This window comes from Eumetopias jubatus, unplaced genomic scaffold, assembly GCF_037043125.1.
Source record: "Eumetopias jubatus isolate StellerSeaLion01/CBP00866 unplaced genomic scaffold, mEumJub1_p1.0 scaffold_6, whole genome shotgun sequence".
NCBI lineage: Eukaryota > Metazoa > Chordata > Mammalia > Carnivora > Otariidae > Eumetopias > Eumetopias jubatus.
This window is the reverse complement of record NW_028274812.1, coordinates 128,873,764-128,898,972: the sequence shown is the minus strand read 5'-3', so window position 1 is coordinate 128,898,972 and position 25,209 is coordinate 128,873,764. Positions and strand designations below refer to the sequence as shown.

Below are 25,209 nucleotides of genomic sequence, written 5' to 3'. Positions count from 1 at the left end.
GTACAACAACTATGATTAAGGAGTACTTTGGGAAATAGTTCACTTTAGATGCCATCTACAGATGAAACCATCACCACAGAAAAGAGATGGTCATTATTATGTGACTTAATGGAGATGTTAGCTAATGCTGTGGTGGTGATCATTTTGCAGTATAGAAGTGTATCAAATCGGCATGCTGGACACCTTAAACTTACACAGTGTTATATGTCAGTTATATCTCAGTAAAGCTGGGAGAAAATAAAGGCAGATAAAACAGGAAAAATATGTTATAAGAAAGTGAAAATGTGGTCTTGGTATCTAGGTAGTTACAGAGTTACAATCCAACTGGATCCCACCATAAGAAAAGGTGATTAATTAATTTAATTTATTTTTAATAGCAGTTAATTAGAGAAGTCTATCATATTTCTCAATTATTAATAATTGGCATCCTGTGGCACCTGAGTGGCTCAGTCGTTAAGCGTCTGCCTTTGGCTCAGGTCATGATCTCAGGGTCCTGGGATCGAGCCCCACATCGGGCTCCCTGCTCCACAAGAAGCCTGCTTCTCCCTCTCTTACTCCCCCTACACAATTGTGTTCCCTCTTTCGCTGTGTCTCTCTGTCAAATAAATAAATAAAATCTTTAAAAAAAAATTGGCATTCTGCAATAAATTCATAGCATAACCATTCAGCTTTGAGAGAGAAGAAAAAGTCCAACGTGGTGAGGGCTCACAAGTTTCTTGTAATTCATTATTTTTTTAATTTTAATAAGTAATTATTGATGTCTCACAAAAGGCTAAAAATGCTAGTCATTATGGAGGCAGAAAGCCAAATCAAACATTATCTCTGCTTCTAAGAAACCTAGAAAGGAAGATAAAATACATAAATAACTGTTCACAAGGGATAAAGGGGAAGTTCCTTAGAAAGTGATACAGTGACCAGTGTCTAACAGAGGCGATGTTTGTCGAATGATAAGCTCAGAGGACAAACAGATACTGTCCAAGTGGGGGAGTCATGGGACACCTTGTGAAGGGATTGGCAGCTGGACTTTGAAAACGAGTAAAATCTGAGCATAGGGAGATGAGAGGAGAACCCTCAGTCCATTCTGTCGTTCATTAGTAGTTTCTGTGCTTCGGGCATAAAAGATAACGTGAGTGGACCTTCGTCTTCCCAGCGGTGGGAAGCTTCAGTGAGAAAGAGGACACAACTAAAAGCATGTCAGACACACTATGTCATTTCTAAAATGGGCTGCAGTCTACTTGTACAAACTGCCTCTCGGAGAAACCAAATAACTGATGAGGGAGGGAGAGCTCTTCACTGAAAAGGTAAGCTACTAAAAGCAGAAGAGAAGAGGCATCTTTTGGGAGCAGTTATAATGGCTGCTAAAACCTTACATTTAAGACTGAGGGGGAGCTTTTTTTTGAGAGAGAGAGAATTGGTGTGTGTTGGGGATTGGAAACAGGAGGAAAGGGAGAGAGAGAATTCCAAGCAGGCTCCACACCCAGCACAGAGCCCGATGCAGAGCTCGACGTGGGGCTCAGTCCCACCACCCTGAGATCATGACCTGAGCCGAAATCAAGAGTCGGCCGCTTAACCGACTGAGCCACCCGGGCGCCCCTGAGGGGGAGCTTTTAATGAATGGGTCAAACTGACAAGCACCTGAGCCTGCTAAATCAATCTCAAGCCGCTAAGGATGAGACACACACACCTGTGCCCCCTGATGTGCTGCAGGAGGACACACACAGCAGATCTATGAAGTCTTCTCACCAGAACAACCGGATCCAAAAGCAGGTTTCAAGACCAAACTACTGTGACTGTAGATAAAGAGACATATTAGACGACACCATGATAACAAATCCAGAGTGTGGAAGATTCTCATCAGTAAACACATGGCTCAAGAAAAGGGAGGGCGAGGAAAGGGTTAACTGGTATAGATTAAAGCACAGTGGAGACAAGGAACAAATCAACGAAATGCAGTTTGTGACACCTGTGTGGTCCTGATTTGAACAAACCTACTCTAAAAAGGTATTTGTGAGACAGTAGCAGAAACAGGAGCACAGTCTGGGTATTAGATAATATTAAGTTATTGTTAATTTTAATATCATTGATGTCATTGTGTTTTTATTTAATTTTTTTTATTTTTTTAAGTTTTATTTAAGTAATCTCTACACCCAATGTGAGGATCAAACTTACATCCCCTGAGATCAAGAGCCACATGCTCTTCTGACTGAGCCAGTCAGGCACCTGGATATCGTTGTGCTTTTAAAAGCCCTTATCTATTGCATATTGAAAAGTATTTATGAGTGAATTAATAGAATGGGTAGGTTTGCTTTATTTTTTTCTTTTAATTTAAATTCAGTTAATTAACATATAATGTATTATTAGTTTCAGAGGCAGAGTTCAGTAATTCATCATTCTCATATAATACCCAGTGCTCATTACATCACGTGCCCTCCTTAATAAACATCACCTATGATTAAGAGTCTCTTATGGTTTGTCTCCCTCTCTGATTTCACCTTGTTTCATTTTTCCCTCTCTTCCCCTATGATCCTCTGCCTTGTTTCTTAAATTCCATATATCAGTGAAACCATATGATAATTGTCTTTCTCTGACTGACTTATTTTGCTTAGCACAATACCCCCTAGTTCTATCCACATTGTTGCAAATGGCAAGATTTCATTTTTTATGGCTGCATAATATTCCATTGTGTATATATACCACCTCTTCTTTATCCATTCATCTGTCGATGGACATCTTGGCTCTTTCCACAGTTTGGCTATTGTGGACATTGCTGCTATAAACATTGGGGTGCACATGCCCCTTCGGATCCCTACATTCATATCTTCGGGGTAAATACCCAGTAGTGCAATTGCTGAGTCATAGGGTAGCTCTATTTTCAACTTTTTGAGGAACCTCCATACTGTTTTCCAGAGTGGCTGCACCAGCTTGCATTCCCACCAACAGTGTAGGAGGGTTCCCCTTTCTCCACATCCCCGCCAACATCTGTCATTTCCTGACTTGTTAATTTTAGCCATTCTGATGGGTGTGAGGTGGTATCTCATTGTAGTTTTGATTTGGATTTCCCTGATGCCCAGTGATGTGGAGCATTTTTTTCATTTGTCTTTTGGCCAATTGTATGTCTTTTTTGGAGAAATGTCTGTTCATGTCTTCTGCCCATTTCTTGATTGGGTTATTTGTTCTTTGGGTGTTAAGTTTGGTAAGTTCTTTATAGATTTTGGATACCAGCCCTTTATCTGATAAGACATTTGCAAATATCTTCTCCCAAAGAGTGGGTAGGTTTGCTTTTAAATACTCCAGGGGAATGAAAAGATGGCAGAGTTGGGGAGGCGGGAGGTTGGAGACGGATGAAAAACTGATGAAAAAATATTGATAATTGTTGAAGTTAAGTGATGGGCACACAGAGGTTCATTATACTCCTCGCTCTACTTCTCTATGTGTTTGAAATTTTCTGAAATAAAGAGTTTTGGTTGTGCTCTTTGTTTTTGAAATGCAGAAGCATGCTCCAGAAGGCTCACTTCTCATTCTCTAAGGAACTCTAGGCCAGCAAGACATGGTCTGCTGGAGCTAAGTTTGTTGGCTCATACGTCCTCTACTGCTTTGTCATGTGCTTCTCTTGTGGCCCTTCTGACCCCTTGCTTTTGGTTCTTCACAATTCTGAACTTCCTGTTGCTCCTTTCACCTCCTGACCTCCTCCAGCTTGAGACAGGGTCCTTGACCCCAGCTTTGCCTACTGCCAGCCTCTAGCACCGTGGGCATTTAACTGTCAAGTGCAAAATGTGTCATGATCCTAGAAACCTTTGATAAGGTACACCCAAGTCAGGGATTTGATCAGAGGGAACAGACAAGAGTCTAGTTAACAGTGCTGGGGTTTTGGGTTCAGGTTAGGCTAATAGTAATGATTCCTCAAGGTCCTCCTAGAACCCATCTTCAGTAAAATAGGAATCATTTTATAAAAATAAAATATTTTTAGGGGCACCTGGGTGGCTCAGTCAGTTAAGCGTCTGCCTTCAGCTCAGGTCATGATCCCAGGGTCCTGGGATTGAGCCCCAAGTCGGGCTCCCCCCGCTCAAGCCTGCTTCTCCCTTTCCCCCTATAGCTCCCCCTGCTTATACTCTTGCTTTATCAAATAAAAAAATAAAATCCTTAAAAAATAAAAATAAAATATTTTTAAACCAGTAATATAGAAGATATCCTTTAACTGTTATTATATAATATATAAAAAACTGAAATACTAACCTAAAACATACCATATACTTCACTATACTTTACTATATATATATACATATATACATATATACACACACACACACACACACACATATACTTTACTATGATACTCTCTGTATTATGTAAAACATTAATTTATTATTTTGGTAATCTTTAAAGTTAGAGATGTTTATTTCTAGTCAAGGAAATACTCAGAAGGTAGCAGATTATTTTCATATTTATCTCCTATAATCATAAAATAAGGAAACAAATATGATACAAGACAAAATTATGACTCTAGGAAAAATGTTCTAAGTGAGCCAAAAGAAAACGATCATAACCCAGTGTCTTATGGTTCCTTTGAAATATTAAACACACCCACCAGTTCCTGGATTTGGACACAGTATTCCCTTGAGAAATCTTTCTAGTTAGGGGGCCTCTCTGCCACTGAACAGCCTCCTGAGGAAGATTGTGGGCCGACTAGAACTCTAGTCACACAGATGGGATGGCTCTCCAGTCAGGTACAATGCTTGCTCCTCAGTTTCCCCAAGGAGATGTCAACCTTACCATCTGTTTCCTTGCTCTCTCAAGCACCCTGGGCACTTATTGTATGGAGGGATGCAAAGTCCCCATTGCCGTGTCCCAGGACTAGGGTGTGGAGATCTTTGGGCGGCCATTACTGTGCCTACCACACCCTATTCCTCACCTTCCTGGCTTCAATTTTCCTAAATCCTATTCTGACGGTGGTGTAAGAAGCAATGCTTGCACTACAGACCCTTGTTGTGGGATCTAACATCAGCCTATTTGCTGACCAACTCAGAGCTTGTCTAAGGGCTCTTCGTCCCTGATGGATTATCTGTGCAGCCGTCTCATGGTTCTCGGAGTGATGCACAGTAGAAAACAACAGTTCACTTCTTGGTCAGATACACATGTCCCCCCACACAGAAGAAACGCTGTTTTTTTTTTATTCTTCTGTTCTATTCCTTGTTTCTGTGTTGGTCATAAATTCATTTCACTGCTTAATAAGGAGTCACAACCTGGGTCATGATTATTCTCAGAAAGCTGCTGTGTGGAACATGCTGGCTTGGCCTTCACAGAATTGCTTTTATGAAGCTGCGGTTGGTGTTATGCCCTCAGCAATCCTAGGAAACCTCTTTCTCCGTTTGTTACAGAGAGACTGTTGTTTCACTTGGTGCCACGGGGATGAGAACTTCCTTTGAGACCTCAGACCTACTAGGGAAAACTTGTCTTTAGAAACAGGTGTGTTTTTAACCCATGAATAATGAAAATCATGTAACTAGCCAGATTGCCGTTTTGCTTTAGCTACTGGGAAGTTCAGTACCAAACACATGGCACTATAGTCAAGTCTTCACTGTCTTCACAGATGCATATTGTCCTTCACTTGTTCTGTACATTGTGGTTGAATTGTACTTAATTTATATTTTACTCTATGTATTCAATCACCTTTGTGTAAAGAATTGGGAAGTCAGTCAATCAATCAGTCAATCAGCCAGCCTTCAGATGTCCCAGTCTCCTAGGCCATTCATAACAATGATGGATACCTCTACTGTCCTGGTGAAATGTTATTTCTACCTTGACACACTTTCTCTCTAAGTTGACAGTAGCAGAGTGTGAGACAACCCCGTATGAGGAAAAAGCATTAATGGAAGCAAAAAAAAAATTTTTTTTTCTTAGGAAACCTGGAATTATGAACTAGATAGAGCCAAATAGCTTGACTGTATTACCAGGACACTTGTACCCCTCATCATAGAAGGCCTCAGTGATCCTAGTAGAGAGGTGTGTGGTAGGTACAGTAATAGCCTCCCAAAGATATTCACATCCTAGTCCTGGGACATGACAACGGGGACTTTGCATCCCTTGATAAAATAAGAAATCTAGGCACTTAGGGCAAAAGGGACTTTGCAGATGTGATTAAATCAAGGACCTTGAGATATGGAGATAGAGTATTCTGAATTACCAGGATGGGCCCAATCTAATCTCATGCATCCAGCCATGTCAGAGAGAGACACAACATTGCTGGCTTTGAGGATTAGGGAAGGGGACCACAAGCCAAGGAAGGTGGGCAGCCTTCAGAAGCTGGAAAACCTCCCCTTAAAGCCTTCAGAAAGGAACACAGCCCTGCTGACGCTTAACTTTAGCCAAATGAGGAGACCCGTCAGACTTCTAACCTACAGAACTGTAAGATAATAAATTTATGTTGTTGTAAGCCCACTAAGTTTGTGGTTATTTCTTACAGCAGCAATAAAAAACTAACACAAAATGTGTTGACCTTATTTTTTTTAGCGATCTGGATTTCAGTGCCTCATAATATATTAGGGCAGTTAATACATTATTAACTTGGAACTATGTCCATAAATCTAGAACACGGGGGGCCATAGCGGGGACCCAACCTAGGAAATCTTCTGCTGGAGGACTTCATGACTGAACACTGACACCTGGACTGAGGGCCCCTCATCCAGCCCTGGCAGCCTGCCGACTTCTCCACCTCTCACTCCATTTCTCAGTGCTTCGTCCAAACAGCGTAGGAAGCAGCTCTCCAAGAGGACTTCCTCCTCTACTCTGGTCAAATGGACAGGGCCAGACATGGGTACTGTTCCTCTGCCTTACTCAGCCCTACCCTTGGAGCCTGCTTCTTCAAGATGATTGTCAAGGCCCATCACCCCGGCTGTGGGTCTGCCTCTGCACCATGCACTCCAGCACATGTGGGCAGACACCACAGGAAGGGAGGTGCTGGGGAGGTGGGAGAGCATGTCACTGCACCTTTGGTCAGCCCTCAAGCACCCTGGGGTGAGGAAGTCTTGTTGGACCTTATGTAAGGGCTTTGACGCTATCTTAAAAAGTACTTATTTTAAATATTTCACAACAAACCGTGTAAAAGCTAATATAATTAAGTAGCCATGTACCTGCCGCCCAGGTAAAGAAATGAAATGTGAATATAGTTGAAGCCCTCTGTGTCCCTCTCCAGTTGCATTTTCCTCCTCTCCACCCAGTGGTAGCCATGATCCTGAATTTAGTGTTTACCTTTACTATGCATGTCTGTATTTCCTGCTTACATATTTATCTTTAAACAATGCATATTGTTTTGCCTGTCTTCTTTATTGCATCTTATATATCCTTTTCTAAGTTTCCTGCCCTCAATCTTGTAACTGCAAGATGCTTTTTTGTGATAGGTAGCTGTGACTTACCCTTTTTCACTCCTGTGTAGTATCTTAACATGTGAATAAATCATAGCTCACACTAGAACATTTCAGATACATCCAGTCTTTGTCCAGACACCTTTACAAGGTTGAAATCATACTGTATGTAAACTGTTGAATTTTGTTTCAGTTAATATATCACACATTTTTACATGTTACTATGCTATCCTTAGAGATAGAATATAGATTGTATATAATTTTCAATGACTGCATAATATTCCATAGAGTGAAAATAAAATAATTTTTTAGCCATTCCCCTTGTTGGATATTTGGGTTCTTTTTACTTTTATCTGGAGAGGTTTTTCCTTTGTGAGTTACTTCCTTAGAATAAATTATCAAAGTGGGATTACTGCTTTTAAAGCTATAAATAAGCATGTGGATCTTTATGTACACTATCAAATAAATTTTCAAAAGACTTAAACTTTACCTTGCAGATATTGGTGTGTTTGTGGTACTATTTCACCAAAACCCTCCAGTAATAAATACTATCACTTGAAATTTTTCTAAATCATTGGCCTTTCAATTTATACTTGCAGGAAGATGGAACATTTTTCAGTATATTGCTTTTACCATCGTATCTGTGGGACAGTCTCACCTGTAGATTTTAATATATGCAGAGTTTAACAATTGTCATTTAACACAGGTTTTAACACAGGCATTATATTTTCAAGGAATAGGAATTGTGATAGAATAATATCCACTACGTGCAGATTCCAAACTGCTTTCCAAGCCAAAGTGTTTTAAATTTGTACAGTACATATTCCCGGGCCTGATACTCATCTAAAGATTGCTTTTTCTTCAATTTAGCTTGTCCCCAAATCTGATTTCTCTTCTACCTTCACTTAGTTATGGCAACTGACTGGGGAGGCTAGAGGGGTGGGAGCAGGGGAAGAGTTTCCCGATGAGAGCTGAGATCCTCAGTGGGGGCAACGGAGGATGCTAAAATCAAAGGACTAAAACTAAACAGGGCCAGAACCATGCCGGAATGTCATGTGAAAGGCCTAAAAGGGAAACCACAAGAATTACTGACCAAATAGGAGGTGGTGGGGCAGTGGCCCCAGGCATAGTATATGTGGATCCAGAAATCTAGGGCCGGGTGGAATAGAGCCCAGGGAAGGCTCTTCTCTGTGAACCATCTGATGAATGGGAGTTCAATGTCGTCTGTTTGACTCCTATCTCTTGCCCTATTTTTTTTAAACATTCATTCGTTCATTCATTCATTCATTCATTCATTCATTTATTTGACAGAGGGCACGCACAAGCAGGGAGAGCAGCAGAGGGAGAGGGAGACAAGCAAACTCCCCGCTGAACGGAGAGCCCGACGCAACTCGGGGCTGGATCTCAGGACCCTGGGATCATGACCTAAGCCGAAGGCAGACACTTAACAGAGATAGCCGCCCAGGTGCCCCTACTTCCTGCCATTTTAAGCCAAGGTTATAGAAAGTCACTTTACTAATGTTCAGTTTCTCTCCCTTCATTCAAATCTGCTTTCTTTTGGTGGAGACTTGGAGTGGGTTCAGACTTCCTAGCATTTGGCTCTGAAGCATTACAGCATCTCCGAGACATCAAGGGAAAGACACGTATTAAAGGAAAGCTTTCATTAATATTAGTCAAGTAGCCACATTCAAGGTTATTTTGTAATATCTTCCTTTACCAAAGAGAAATGTTACCACCACCCCATCCTTTAAATTATTACTTAAATATTACTTTACATACTAAAAGGTACTTTTCTGGTATGATTTCATGAAAATGTTTTAGACTTTTTCAGTGATTTGACTCTAATACACTGTCTTCTAAAACTTTTCTATTTTGGGATTTTTTTTTTACACTTTAAAATTTGAGCTCTCAATGAAAAGACAATCCACAAACTGGGAGAAAACATTTAAAAAATCAGTTTTGATAGAGAAATTGTATCTAGAGTATGTAAAGCACCCTCAAAACTTTGTAATAAGAAAATAACCCAATTTAAAAAGTGAGCAAAAGGGGCACCTGGATGGCTCAGCGGGTCAAGCGTCCAGCGGGTCAAGCGTCTTGATTTTGGCTCTGGTAATGATCTCAGGGTCGTGAGATGGAGCCGTGTGTTGGACTCCATGCTCAGCGTGGAGTCTGCTTGAGATTCTCTCTCTTCTGCTGCCTCTGCCCCTCCCCCAGCCATGTGCACATAATCTATCTCTCAAAATAAATACAATCTTTTTTAAAAAGTGGGCAAAAATATTTTAACAGACGCTTCACTAAAATGATACATGGATAGCAAATAAGCACATGAAGAGATACTCAACATCATTAGGATGCAGGTTAAAACAATGAATACCACTACATACCTATTACAGCGTCTATTAAAAAGACTGACCATACCAAGGATTGATGAGGACGTGGAGCAACTGCAACTCTCATACACTGCTGATGGGAATGTAAAATGGTACAGCCACTTTGAAGAACATTTTGGCAGTTTCCTAAAAAGATAAATATATACCATCAGTCTACTATTAGGTATTTACCCAAGAGAAATGAAAGCATATGTTCAGGGATGCCTGGGTGGCTCAGTCGTTAAGCGTCTGCCTTTGGCTCAGGTCATGATCCCAGGGTCCTGGGATCGAGGCCTGCATTGGGCTCCCTGCTTGGCAGGAAGCCTGCTTCTCCCTCTGCCCCTCCCCTACCGTTCGTGCACTCTCTCTCTCTTTCTCTCAAATAAATAAAATATTTTAAAAAAAGAAAGCATATGTTCATACAAAGACTTATACACGAAGGTCCCTAGCAGCTTTATTTATAATAGCCAAAAACTGAAAGCAACTGCAATGCTGATCAACAGACGAACTGAATAAACAAATTGTGGCACATCCATATGATGGACTACTACTCAGCAATGAGAAAGGGATGAACTACTGCTACACGTGCAACGTAGATGAATCTCAAAATTGTATGGAACAAGAAGAGCCAGACAAGAGGAATACTGTTTGCTTCTATTCTCTAAAATTCTAGAAAATATAGACTAATCACTAGTGACAGAAAGCAGATTGGTATTTGCCTGGGACTGGCATAGAGTGTGGGAGTCAGGGAAGACAGGCAGGCAGGAAGGAGGAATTACCAAGAGGCAAGAGAAGGGGCAGTGATGGATATGTTTATTATCATGATTGTGGTGATGGTTTCATAGTTGAATATATATGTGAAAATTTACCAAACGTACTCTTGAAATACGTGCAATTTATCGTGTGTCAGTCATACTCAAAGCAGTTAAACTTTACACGCTTCAGCAGAAACTTAAAATTTTGATTCTTTTTCACTGTAATTAAAAAAACTGCCTTATAAGGGCTATTCCTTTATCTCTAAAACAAATACCCCTTAAGAAATATTTTCCTCTTCTTCCTTTAATTTGAGGTCAGCAAATTAAAACATTCAATCCAGGGCCCCTGGGTGGCTCGGTTGGTTAAGCCGCTGCCTTTGGGCCAGGTCATGATCCTGGAGTCCCAGGATCAAGTCCTGCATCAGGCGCCCTGCTCAGCAGGGAGTCTGCTTCTCCCCCTGGACCCTCCCCCGTCTCATGCGCTCTCTCTCTCTCTTTCCCTCATTCTCTTTCTCAAATAAATAAAATCTTTTAAAAAAATTCAATCCAAGGACTTAAAAGGGTTCTCACTTTGATCTTGAAAGCCATTAAAGAAATCCAAAACCTGCCATGAAGTCTATAATGAAAAACAGAAGTGAGAAGCAATTCCATAGTGCCTCAGTAAGAGGTCATGAGATATAGGAAGCTCCCGGTGAGGAGTACAGGTGAGGAGAAGCAAAGGACTAGAATGGGAAAAGCCCTATGCTAATGGATGATAAATATGGATTTTAGTCTTTCCACTTCTAGACATATCCATTCAAAAATTTTTAGATTCTCTTCACCTTGATATCATCTGTTAAGTCGTAGTAATAATATCTGTACTCCCTACCTTAAATAATGTGTGTAGTCAGAGGAGTAGAACCACTAACTTGGTACTGTCCCCATTAATTTAATAAGAGAGTAGGAATAAGGGGCACCTGGGTGGCTCAGTCCGTTGAGGGTCTGACTCTTACTTTCAGCTCAGATCATGATCTTAGGGTTGTGAGATCAAGCCTCCCATCAGGCTCTGCTCGTCCCTCTCCCTCTGCCCCACCCCATGCTCACATGCTCTCTCTCTGTGTCAAATAAATAAATAAATAAAATCTTTAAAAAAAAAAAGTGAGAGGGGTTACCTGGGTGGCTCAGTCAGTTAAGCGTCTGCCTTCGGCTCGAGTCATGATCCCAGAGTCCTGGGATGGAGCCCTGCATCAGGCTCCCTGCATCAGGCTTCCTGCTTGGTGAGAAGCCTGCTTCTCCCTTTTCCCCTGCTCCTTCTCTATCTCTAGCTCTCTGTCTCTTTAAAATAAATAAATAAAATCTTTAAATAAATAAATAAGAATAAGAAAGTTGCTATTTCTGCTGCAAATTTGTTTGCCATTGCTTCTCCTAGGGGATTTCACTACAGACACATAAGTATATCTAAAACATAAGATTGATGGCCATTCTTTAACATTGTTTTTTTTTATCTTTTTAAGGATTTTATTTATTTATGAAAGAGAGAGAGAGAGAATGAGTGGGGGTGGGGAGAGGCAGATGAAGAAGCAGGTTCCATGCTGAGCTGGGAACCCAATGTGGGGCTTGATCCCAGGACCCCGGGATCACGACCTGAGCCAAAGGCAGACACTTAACCAACTGAGCCACCCAGGCGCCCCTTTAACATTGGTATTTAATGGGGATATTTCTGTCATTTTTCTTCTATAATTGATTTGAAAATTAAGGTAACTGCTAAGGGAACTTGTGAATACACTTTCTTGATAATTAATCCAATATGTCACTTTTAGAAATAAAATTTTTAATTATTTTTTTTTTGCAAATAAACATTGGATCTTAGAACATAAGAACTGAACCTTTTTTTTATAACTTGCTGTCATTAATGCAAGTTGAGAATATTTATCAAACCTGAAAATGCACATCAAGCACATCAGTGCTTTACTTCAGAGACAATCAAATATGTTTATGCATTGGTTATAAATGGAAAGAGGGTAAAAAAAAAAGAAGGTAGTGAAGATTTGGGCTGATATTTGTATTCACTAACAAGTGTTAAATTATTTGCAAAACTGTTGCATAATATTAAATTGGAGAGAATTATAACTAATTATAAAATTATAATTTCTGCTTATCTGTTCTAAATGCAATCTAACTAGGATTAGCATCTATTGCTTCACTTATGGTACAACTTGGTTTAAGAGAATCTTGGAATAAAGTTTAGGTCACTGTTCTCATTTGTTCGCAGTATATGGTTTTCATGACAGTTTCCAAGTTAGTATTTTTACTGATTTTTACTCCATGGATTGCAAAACTGAGAAATCTTCTAGAGTCAGAAGAAGACCACTGCAACAGACTCATTGAAGAAAATGACAAACATCAAAGACATTTAGGCAACTTAATAAATAAGGTACAGATTTCTTATAGAAATCATTTAAAAATGATGCCAGGATGCCTTGGTGACTCAGTTGGTTAAGTGTCTGCCTTCAGCTCAGGTCATGATCCCGGGATCCTGGGATTGAGTCCCGCATCAGGATTCTGCAGGGAGCCTGCTTCACCCTCTGCCTCTGCCTCTCTCTCTCTCTGTCTCTCATGAATGAATAAAATCTTTTAAAAATAATAAATTTTAAAAAATTAAAACTATGCCAAATACTAAAATAATAGAATTTTGGTGCTGCAAAGGATCTGAGGAATGATGGAACATATCTATATTGATTCCTTTTACTTCTTTAATGACATTATAAATGCTCTCATTAGCTTTTTTAGCTGACACCTAGCAAAGAACATTGTGTGTATCTTTACCTCTGCCATCAGCAATTTCAGGTCTTAGTATTACAACTTCATTTTGAGGGTAATTATAAATGTTGCCAACCTAACATTCTAGTTTACCTCCTCAAAGCTGCATTAACTTTAACTACACAGCCTCTAACCCGTAGTGGATACATCTACCGCTTATGTGGAAGACAACTGGATTATAGTTGACCCACTGAGGTTGTCCACTTTCTGATACTTCACTCCTTCATGATGAGTAGGCACTTTATAATTCTATTTCTATTCATATTCCTGATTTCAAACTGTAAGGAAGATGTTTTGCCTACTGTAAAATTACTGGTGGGAGTCACATAATAGAATGTCAGTGTGTAGAGATTTTTTTTAAAAGCAAAAAATAAACAAAAATTCTACAATTTATCAGAGAATAATTTTTAGCCTTTTTCAAGGTTACATCATATGAAGAAATCATAGAATGTGCTGACCAAAGACTCACGATATCCCACTCCCAGACTGCATAGTAAGTTGAAAAAGCTTAGTTTTTAATTTTGTAAACATTTACTCATATTTTATTTTGCTCTCTGGCTTGCCAAGTTTCTGTTCTTAGACTCCTTGGAAGAGGAAAAATGTTCAGTTTTTATAAATTAAGACTTTTTTTTCAATAAAAGAGTCTGTTTAATGTCTGACTACTTGAATAAGTGGATTTTCATCTTCCTTTCTCAGAGCTCCCTTTGATTTCAGGGAGGAGGGAGGTGACGGAATTAGTGAGAGATATCCAAAAATTTCAGAAGATATTCCATGGTATTCAAGTAAAATAACCTTGCAATGCTTAGACTTTATCCACAAAAAGTTTTTGAATGCACTCCAAATGAAACATGCATGTATGTTTATCAAGAGCCAACTAAATTCTCATTAGAATGAGATTCAGCTTGAAAACACTCCAAAATTTTTAAATTCTCCAAATTTTTTTCACTCATGTATTATCCTCATTTTCCATATGCTGTTTCCTCATCCTTCCCACAGTTCCATTTATACTGTGCTGACGAGCACTAGAGTTTTTAAGCAAAAGGTCTAATCTTACATAGAAAGACACCTCAAATATGAACTTTCTATAGGGTAACTCACCACAAGGTAATTGAAAGACAGTGTGGGTATTTGTACCTTGGGAAGTTTGTTTTTGTTTTTCACTATTGTTTCTAAGCAAAATGAATGTTAAAACGATTTTCTGGTTTTTCAGACTGACACTGACAAGTTTTAAATTTGGAGGAAGGAGATGTTATTATACACTCAAGAGAAGTAAAATAAGGCTCCTCCTTAACTTATTACCAAGAAAACTCAGCCAATGTTCAATCATCATGGGCTCATAAAATATAAAAATAACAAATAACCTAATATTTCTAAAACAATATCAAACCATTACTCAAGCCATATTGCTTTGCCCAAGTTATTTTTAAAATTCAAATTGTTTTATTAAACTTGTATTTCAGAAAACTGGCTTATCCAGTTTGTGTTCAAGAAGAGACTTGACATCTGAGTTCTATAAATTGTACTAAAATGGTTGTCAACTATGACTGCTTATTAGAATTCCCTTGAGGGCGCCTGGGTGGCTCAGTTGGTTAAGCGACTGCCTTCGGCTCAGGTCATGATCCTGGAGTCCCGGGATCGAGTCCCACATCGGGCTTCCCGCTCAGCAGGGAGTCTGCTTCTCCCTCTGACCCTCTTCCCTCTCGTGCTCTCTATCTCTCATTCTCTCTCTCTCAAATAAATAAATAAAATCTTTAAAAAAAATAGAATTCCCTTGAATGTTTTTTAAAAAACATCCAATGCCCAGACTCTACTCCTCAATCCAATAAGCTAAAATATCACATGGGTTCTGGGCATCAGTGTATTGTCCAGGAGATTAGAATGTCTGGACAGTTCAAGAACCACTGCTGCATACTGTGTGAATTGATTTAAGTGATCAGGATTGTCATCTTTTTAATCAAATATAGTCTGTTATATTCAGGAAGACAGTTTTTTTAATTACAGTGAATTAGCTTTGATCTTATTAAAAGGTGTATGCTGCTTCAAAAATTATCGAATACATCATTATTAGAGCAATGTTTCTTTCAACTGGTGCTAGTGTATTCTGTTAAAATTTAGTGGTATTTGAAGGATCTTTCTTCAAATATTTTCACTGGATATTCTGTAGTTTTCAATTTACATGCCTTGGATCTTAGAAACAGCTGCTTACTTATAAAAGCCCTTAATGGTATTTGACTTTTCTAAAACACTAAATAAAAGAAGGAACCTGGTGAGGTCCATTTTGTACATGCAGTCAGAGTGATCTTTGTGAAATGTAAATCTGATCATGCCCCTTAGAACACTTTTAGTGATTTCTACCATCGCTCTTATTTTTTTTTCAAATTTTTATTTAAATTCCAGTTAGTTAACATACAGTGCAATAGCAGTTTCAGGAGTAGAATTTGGTGGTTCATCACTTAACATATAACACCCAGTGCTCATCACAAGTGCCCTCCTTAATGCCCATCCCCCATTTAGTCCATCCCCCCACCCAACTCCCCTTCAGCAATCCTCAGTTTGTTCTCTATTTTTAAGAGTCTCTTACAGTTTGTTTCCTTATGATTTCACTCAGATGTGGAATTGAAGAAACGAAACAGGTGAACATAGGGGAGGGGGGTAAAGGAGGGTGGGGGAAACAAACCATCACTTTTAGATAAAGGCAAAAATTCTTAACATGGCCTACAAGTTTTTTCAAGATACAGTTTCTGCCTGCCTTTCCAATCTCATCTCACCATCCCCCCCGCCTTGCTTTCAGCCACACTGGAGATATTATAGCTTTTCAAATGCATCACTTTCCCTTTTGCCTCATGGCGTTAGTATAGGCTGTTCTACCTGGAATGCTCAGGCTACCTGCACCTCAGTTATCTCCTACTGTCCCTCAAATCCCCACTCAAATGCCCTTTCCTTAGAGATACATTCACTCTCTTCCCAGTCGGCCTAAAGCAGCTTTTCCACAATGCTGCAGAGATTCAAGTTATCACGCATCTTTCCCCCAAACACTGCTTTCTCTGTTAACACCTGTAGCCAGATCAGTTTCAGATATAGAAATCCCTGCTCCATACACTCCTGGTTCAGGAATACTTTTCTATGAAATTTTAGACTTGTTCTCTCTACCCTACTCCCCATGACATCTATGACAACATCATGGTGAGAGGTGGATCCTCTCACAAAAATACCCCAGTTCAACATATACAGATGGCCAACAGGTACATGAAAAGGTGCTCACATCGCTAATCATCATGGAGATGCAAGTCCAAATCACAATGAGAAATCACCCCACAGCTATTATTATAATATTATAAGGGCTATTATTAACAAGACTAGAAGTAACAAGTGTTGGCTAAGATGTGGAGATGTGCACTGTTGGTGGGAATTTAAATTGGTGCAGCCACTGTGGAAAACAGTATGGAAGTTCCTCAAAAAATTAAAGATACAACTACCATATGATTCAGCAGTTCTACTTCTGGGTCTTTATTCGAAGAAAATGAAAACTATCTTGAAAAGATATATGCACCGCCATGTTCATTACAGCGTTATTTACAATAGTCAAATATGGAAACAACCTACATCAGTGGATAAATGGATAAAGAAAACATGGTATATGTATGCAATGGAATATGATTCCGTCATAAAAACCAAGGAATGCAGCCATTTGTGACACTACGGATGGACCTTGAGGGCATCATGTTAAATGAAATGAGTGAGAGAGAGAAAGACAAATACTATCTGATCTCCCTTATATGTGGGATCTAAAACACAAAACAAAAACAACTTCATAGATACAGAGAATAGATTAGTGGTTGGTGTGGGGTTGGGGAGGGTCAGTGAAATGGGTAAAGGTGGTCACAAGGTACAAACTTCCAGTTATAAAATAAGTCCTCAGGATGTAACGTACAGCATGGTGACTATAGTTAAGAATATTGCGTCGCATATTTGAAAGTTGCTAAGAGAGTAAATATTAAAATTTCTCATCACAAGAAAGAAATTTTTTGTAACTATATGGTAACAGATGGTAACTAGACTTACTGTGGTGATCATTTCACAATATATACAAATACTAAAACATGTTGTACATCTGAAACTAATGTAAAATATTAGTCAGTTATACCTCTCTAAAAATTATTTTAAAAACCACAAGTCAGATTGCACTATTTTAAAGGGCTTTAAATCTTTGAATAGCCTCCCCCCCACACTTAATATAAATGCAGACTCCACTACAGCTTCTAAAACCCTACATAATCTTTTTTTTTTAAGATTTTATTTATTTATTTGAGAGAGAGAGCATGAGAGGGGGGAGAGTCAGAGGGAGAAGTAGACTCCCTGCTGAGCAGGGAGCCCGATGTGGGACTTGATCCTGGGTTTCCAGGATCATAACCTGAGCCAAAGACAGTTGTTTAACCAAATGAGCCACCCAGGCGCCCAACCCTACATAATCTTACCTTGTACTGTTTCTCTCACCTCAGCTTGGGCTCTCCTTAACCTCATTATTCCTTTTAGTTCCTAGAACTTGGCAAGACTGCCCTGTTTCAGGGCATTCACTCTTGCTCTTTCTTCTGCCTGGAATGTTTTCCCTTGAGCTGACATTCTATCCTTCTCGACCGTTAGTCTCAGTTCAAATGTCACCTCCTCAGAGAAGGCCTTCTACGACCACACTATCTAACATGACCCTTCTTCCAGTTCCTTACTGTCACAGAAATACATACATACCTGCGTAATACATACTCAATGAACAGGATAGACGGCAGATTGGTCAAAGAACAAGAAAGAATTAGTGAGTTAGAGAAAAAAAATCCATACGCTGTATCACACAGACACATATGAAATAAAGGTCAAGTGAAACAGTGCTCAGAGTAGAAAAATCCAAAATATCTGAAGTTTTAGAAAAAGAGAATAAAATAGTAGAGAATAAACTATGGAGGATTTTTCAGAATAGATACAACTCAATGCTCAGGTTTTAATCTGAACAGGATAAACGTAAAGAAACCAAGACCTCTCAGTGTTGTGAAACTAAAGAAAACTAGATAAAAACCTATCTTAAAACCAGGCTTAGAGAAATGAGGTATCTGCAAATGAAAGCCAGTTTGACTGACAGCTCTCCTGTTGACAGCAACAATAAAAGCCAGAAGAGAATGGAATACCATCTGCAAAGTGCTGATAAGAATCAGTGCCAACCAAGAATGCTTTAGCCACTTGAACTCTTGAAGAAATGCAGATGAGATACAGGAATTTCAGACAAAAACGTAGATCATTTACTGACAATAAGACTTTACTATTGGAAACTTCAAAATGAAATGAAAATGGAGACATGACAACAGGCGCAGCAGAGATTAAAGAGATATAATAAAAACTTTATACTAATGATTTTGAAAAATTAGGTGAAATGCAATTTCTGTAGAAATATTTTTGTAGGGACGCCTAGGTGGCTCAGTTGGTTAAGCGACTGCCTTCGGCTCAGGTCATGATCCTGGAGTCCCAGGATCGAGTTCCGCATCGGGCTCCGTGCGCAGTGGGGAGTCTGCTTCTCCCTCTGACCCTCCCCCCTCTCATGTGCTCTCTTTCTCTCTCTCTCTCTCTCATTCTCTCTCTCAAAATTAAAAAAAAATTATCTTTAAAAAAGAAATATTTTTGTAGAAAAATTTTTTTATAAAAGTTTTTTTTTAAGATTTTATTTATTTATTTATTTGAGCTAGTGAGCAGGGGGGAGGGGCAGAGGGAGAAGGAGAGAAAATCCTTAGCAGACTCCCCTGCTGAGAGCAGAGCCTGATGCAGGGCTCCATCTCATGACCTTGACCTGAACTGACTGAGCCACCTAGGTGCCCCTACAAAAAAAATATTTTCAGATTGACTCAGGGAAGAAAGAAAATCGGAATTATCATAAGCATATTAAAGCAGTTTTTTGATTACTAAAAGAAAGAAGAACAAGAACCATATGATCCTCTCAATAGATGTAGAAAAAGCATTTGACAAAGTACAGCATCCTTTCTTGATTAAAACTCTTCACAGTGTAGGGACAGAGGGTACATACCTTAATATCATAAAAGCCATCTATAAAAAACCCACAGTGAATATCATTCTCAATGGCGAAAAACTGAGAGCTTTTCCACTAAGGTAAGGAACACGGCAGGGATGTCCACTATCACCACTGCTATTCAACATAGTACTAGAAGTCTTAGCCTCAGCAATCAGACAACAAAAAGAAATAAAAGGCATTCAAATCGGCAAAGAAGTCAAACTCTCACTCTTTGCAGATATGACACTTTATGTGGAAAACCCAAAAGACTCCACCCCAAAACTGCTAGAACTCATACAGGGATTCAATAAAGTGGCAGGATATAAAATCAATGCACAGAAATCAGTTGCATTTCTATACACCAACAACGAGGCAGAAGAAAGAGAAATTAAGGAGTCGATCCCATTTACAATTGTACCCCAAACCATAAGATCCCTAAGAATAAATCTAACCAAAGAGACAAAGAACCTGTACTCAGAAAACTATAGAATACTCATGAACGAAAATGAGAAAGACACAAAGAAATGGAAAAAACGTTCCATGCTCATGGATTAGAAGAACAAATACTGTGAAAATATCTATGCTACCTAGAGCAATCTACACATTCAGTGCAATCCCTATGAAAATACTATCAACTTTTTTCAAAGAACTAGAACAAATAATCCTAAAATTTGTATGGAACCAGAAAAGACCCTGAATAGCCAAAGGAATACTGAAAAAGGAAACCAAAGCTGGTGGCATCACAATTCCGGACTTCAAGCTCTGTTACAAAGATATCATCATCAAGACAGTATGGTACTGGCACAAAAACAGACACATAGATCAATGGAACAGAATAGAGAACTCAGAAATGGACCCTCAACTCTATGGCCAACTAATATCCAACAAAGCAGGAAAGAATATCCAATGGAAAAAAGACAGTCTCTTCAACAAATGGTGTTGGGAAAATTGGACAGCCACATGCAGAAGAATGAAACTGGACCATTTCCTTACACCACATATAAAAATAGACTCAAAATGGATGAAAGACCTAAATGTGAGACAGGAATCCATCAAAATCCTTGAGGACAACACAGGCAGCAACCTCTTTGATCTCAGCCGCAGCAGCTTCTTCCTAGACACATCGCCAAAGACAAGGGAAGCAAGGGCAAAAATGGACTATTGGGACTTCATCAAGTTAAAAAGCTTTTGCACAGCAAAGGAAACAGTCAACAAAACCAAAAGACAACAGACAGAATGGGAGATGATATTTGCAAATGACATAACAGATAAAGGGCTAGTATCCAGAATCTATAAAGAACTTATCAAACTCAACACCCAAAGAACAAATGATCTAATCAAGAAATGGGCAGAAGACATGAACAGACATTTCTCCAAAGAAGACCTCCACATGGCCAACAGACACATGAAAAAGTGCTCAACATCACTCAGCATCAGGGAAATACAAATCAAAACCACAATGAGATACCACCTCACACCAGTCAGAAAGGCTAAAATTAACAAGTCAAGAAATGGCAGATGTTGGCAAGGATGCAGAGAAAGGGGAACCCTCCTACGCTGTTGGTGGGAATGCAAGCTGGTGCAGCCACTCTGGAAAACAGTACGGAGGTTCCTCAAAAAGTTGAAAATAGACCTACCCTACGACCCAGCAATTGCACTACTGGGTATTTACCCCAAAGATACAAATGTAGTGATCTGAAGGGGTATGTGTGCCCCAATGTTTATAGCAGGAATGTCCACAATAGCCAAACTGTGGAAAGAGCCTAGATGTCCACCAACAGATGAATGGATAAAGAGGATGTGGAGTATATATATACAATGGAATATTATGCAGCCATCAAAAAAATGAAATCTTGCCATTTGCAACAACGTGGATGGAACTGGAGGATATTATGCTAAGCGAAATAAGTCAATCAGAGAAAGACAATTATCATATGATCTCACTGATAGGAGGAATTTGAGAAACAAGCCGAGGATCAAAGGCGAAGTGAGGGAAAAATGAAACCAGATGAAACCAGAGAGGGAGACAAACCATAAGAGACTCTTAATCTCAGGAAACAAACTGAGGGTTGCTGGAGTGGAGGAGGGTGGGAGGGATGGGGTGGCTGGGTGATGGACACTGGGGAGGGTATGTGCTATGGTGAGTGCTGTGAATTGTGTAAGACTGATGAATCACAGATCTGTACCCCTGAAACAAATAATACATTTTAGGTTAATAAAAAAATAAATAAATAAAGCAGTTGTTTGAAATTTTTCCCCACACTTTTCCCAAGCATTTAATAAACAGATAAACCCAATCTTAAGCAAATTCTTTCAAAAGATAGAAAAATAACATAATCTTAACATTAAAACCAGACAAGGACAGCCTGAGAAGTAAATGATAAGCTAATTTCATCATAAATATGCAAAAATCCTAAACAAAAATTATAAACAAAGTGAACCCAGCAATGAAAAAAACAACAGTGCATCCTGAGCAAATTAAATTTATCATAGCAATGAAAGGTTCAACATTAGAAAGTCTATTAAAAATCCACCATATTAAATGATTAAGGGAGAAAATATTTCAGTAGTTTCAGGAATTCTACACCAGTATACATTAAAAGTTTTGTTTTTGTTTTTGTTTTTGGAGAGCTCATGACAAAAATACGAGTAAGGGAGTCTTCTTTTTGATTAAGAGTTATGTTCCCATCACCTTCCCCCCCAAAAATCAAAGCCAATATAATAATCAACTGAAACACTCCAAGTATGTCATCTAAAAATTAGGAACAAGATGAATAAACCCATGGTTGTTGCCAATTCTATTTAGCAGTACCCTAGCAGTCCTCACCAGTGCCATAAAAAGAGAGAAAGAAAAATTGTAGGGTCGCCTGGGTGGCTCAGTCAGTTAAGCATCTGACTCTTGGTTTCAGCTCTAGTCATGATCTCAGGGTTATGGAACTGAACCCCACTTTGGGCTCCATGCTCAGCACTGAGTTTGATTGAGATTCTCTCTCCCTCTGCCCCTCCTGTTCATGCTCTCTCTCTCGCAAATAAATTCTTTTTTAAAAAAGAAAGAAAACTTATAAAGATTGGTCTGAAGGTAACAAAATTGTCATTATTTTCCAATGATATAATTACCTACACAGAAAGCCCAAAACAATCTACAGATAAATTATTGATATTTTTAGTAAAAATGACAATTACAAGAAGAAGTTCCAAAGTCAATTGAATTTCTGTACATGAGCAACACACTGTAAATAAATACAAGCTTTAAAATTCTATTTATGATGGCAAACAAAAGTTCCCTACAAAAAATGTGCATGAACTTTGGGAAGATATGTTTGTCCTTATTGGAAGATTAAAGAATAAGTAAGTGAAGCACAATAAAATATCCATGGAGTAATGGGTTGAAAGTTGTAGTAAAAAAAAGTCTCGGGTCATTTCCTATCCTGGCCTCCCATCTTCTCCAGCCATGCTGCCTTGTTATTCTTGGTGATCTTCCATTTCATTGTCTATCCATCATGGACTGTAGTGTATAGGCTTGAAGGGCACTTGTCAGTGTCCTTTACATTAATGTATTCACTGTTTACCATCCATAGAGTACCCACTGAGTCCTCGAAGAATATCTCCAAGGCCATGTCTCTTACAGACAATACTGGTTTCACAGACAACAGTTCCTGCCCTTTCACAGCAACTCTGGTTTCTACCCACGTGAAGTCCCCACAAATGTTTTTCCATGCAAAACCAAATCAGAAGTCACAGAAAATTCCAGAGTTTATTTTATTTATTTTTTTAATTCCAGAGTTTAAATCCATAACCTTTCTTCCTAATTCCATTATAGTCTGAGTACAAGGTGATCAACAATATTTGCTTGGCTTGAACATGCTATTAAAAATCCATGGCTTGGGGGAGCCTGGGTGGCTCAGTGGTGGCATCCGACTCTTGGTTTCGGCTCAGGTCATGATCTCAGGATCATGATATCAAGCCCTGTGTCAGGCTCCGCACTCAGCACAGAGTCTGCTTGAGATTCTCTCTCTCCCTCTCCCACGGCTCCTCCCCCCCAAATAAATAAATAAAATCTTAGAATCCGTGGTTTAAATACCCTGATCACAGAGAATCAGGTGAACAATGGTTCACTGCTCTATTTATAGTCATAATTCCATTGTCTTTCTTTGACTTTTTTTCTTTTTTAATGAAAAACGGTTGGCATGAGAAAAAGGAGAGGCAAAAGTAAAGGGCAGAACAATAATTATAGAAAAAATGGCTCCCTACAAGATATCCGGGTCCTAATCCCTGAAGCCTGTGAACACTACCTTATATGGGCAAAAGAAAGGGGGAAGTCAGCTCTATGTGAAGTAATCCTATTAACATAAGACAACATATTAAAAATTAAAAAGGAAAAAGCATGTGATCATCAGACAGAAAAAACATTTCACAAAAGCCATTCCTGATACAAACTCCAAACAAACTAGGAATAGAAGGGAACTCATTCAATATGATGAACAGCATCCATAGAAAAAGTACTTTTTCTACGTATTACATTAATACATTAATGTAAAGGACACTGACAAGTGCCCTTAAAGCCTATAAAATTCAATCATACTTAATAATGAGAGACTGAATACTTTTTCAAGATCAGAAATAAGACTTCTATTCACATTGTATTGGAAGTTCTACCCAATGCAATCAGAAAGAAAGAAAAGACATTCAAGTTGAAAATGAACAAGTAAAAATGAATTTGTTTTTTAAATGACATGATCATCTGTGTAGAAAATCTGATGAATTCTACAAAAAGCTACTAGGACTATTAAGAGATTAACAAAGTTGCAGGACACAAGATCAATATACAAAAATCAATTGTATTTCTGTATCCTGACTCTTCCATAGGCATTTGCATTGAGGTGATGACTCCTGCAAGAGGATTTCCTATCTCTGTGGTGGGCTGAGTAATGGCTTCCCAAAGAGATCCAAGTTCGATTCCCTGGAACTTGAGAATGTGCCCTTATCTGGCAAAAGGGACTTCGCAGATGTGATTAAATTAAGGATCTTGAGATGGCAAGATTATCCTGGATTATTCGGGGGAGCCAGAAATGCAGTCATAATGGTTGTTGTGAGAGGGAGGCAGACAGAAATTTGATGACAGAAGAAGGCAATGTGATCAAGCAAGCAAGCAGGCAGAAAAGGCGATGTGCTGACAGCCAGGCACCAAGGAATTAGGACTACAGCCAGACATGATGGAAAAGGCAAGGCAAAGAATACTCCTCCTGAGCCTCTGAAGGGAGCACATCCTTGCTGACACCTTGATTTTAGCCCAGTGCATCTGATTTCAGACTTCTGACCTCCCGAATAAATATGTGTTGTTCCAAGCGAAGGTTGTAGTAATTTGTTACAGCAGTCACAGGAAAGTAACAAACTGTCCCTGGATGGGAAAGCAAGTTTGGGAAGAGACATTCTAATTGAATTTCCCCTCCTAGAGGCAAAAAGGGAACCTGCTGTTATCTCTTTTGTTGGAAGCCATAAAAGTAGAACACAAGTAAATCTCTAACAGGCACCTGAATGCTATGATCCTTCCTATGACACTATTACACATTTCCCCATGTTAAAGCAGCTCACAGCTCAGGGGCTGTGTTTTTAACACGTTACCCCCCCACCCTGGGGTGGGTTTCTTCGTGGGGAATCAGGGAACCAGGGATCAGTTCTCTACCCACTGTCTGTGTAAATGAATAAAACATCGAACTGTCACTTTATAGGTTTACTACTGTCTACTTTCCCTCCTCACTACTGGAACCCCTAAAGGGAGAAACTGATTAAATTATTGGAGTTGCTAGGAAAGAATCCCAAATTGTCGGGGTGCCTGGGTGGCTCTGTCGGTTAAGTGGCTGGCTTTGGCTCAGGTCATGATC

General features: G+C 39.2%; 1 protein-coding gene across 1 annotated transcript in view; it reads left to right on the top strand.

The window, feature by feature from the left end:
* Nucleotides 1-13,775, top strand: part of CAGE1 (cancer antigen 1) — a 36,334-nt gene extending 22,559 nt beyond the window's left edge. The window contains exon 9 of the mRNA XM_088024386.1: nt 13,704-13,775. Within this exon, the coding sequence (XP_087880512.1) occupies nt 13,704-13,775 (72 nt within the window). The remainder of the gene's footprint in view (nt 1-13,703) is intronic.
* Nucleotides 13,776-25,209: the final 11,434 nt, after the last annotated feature.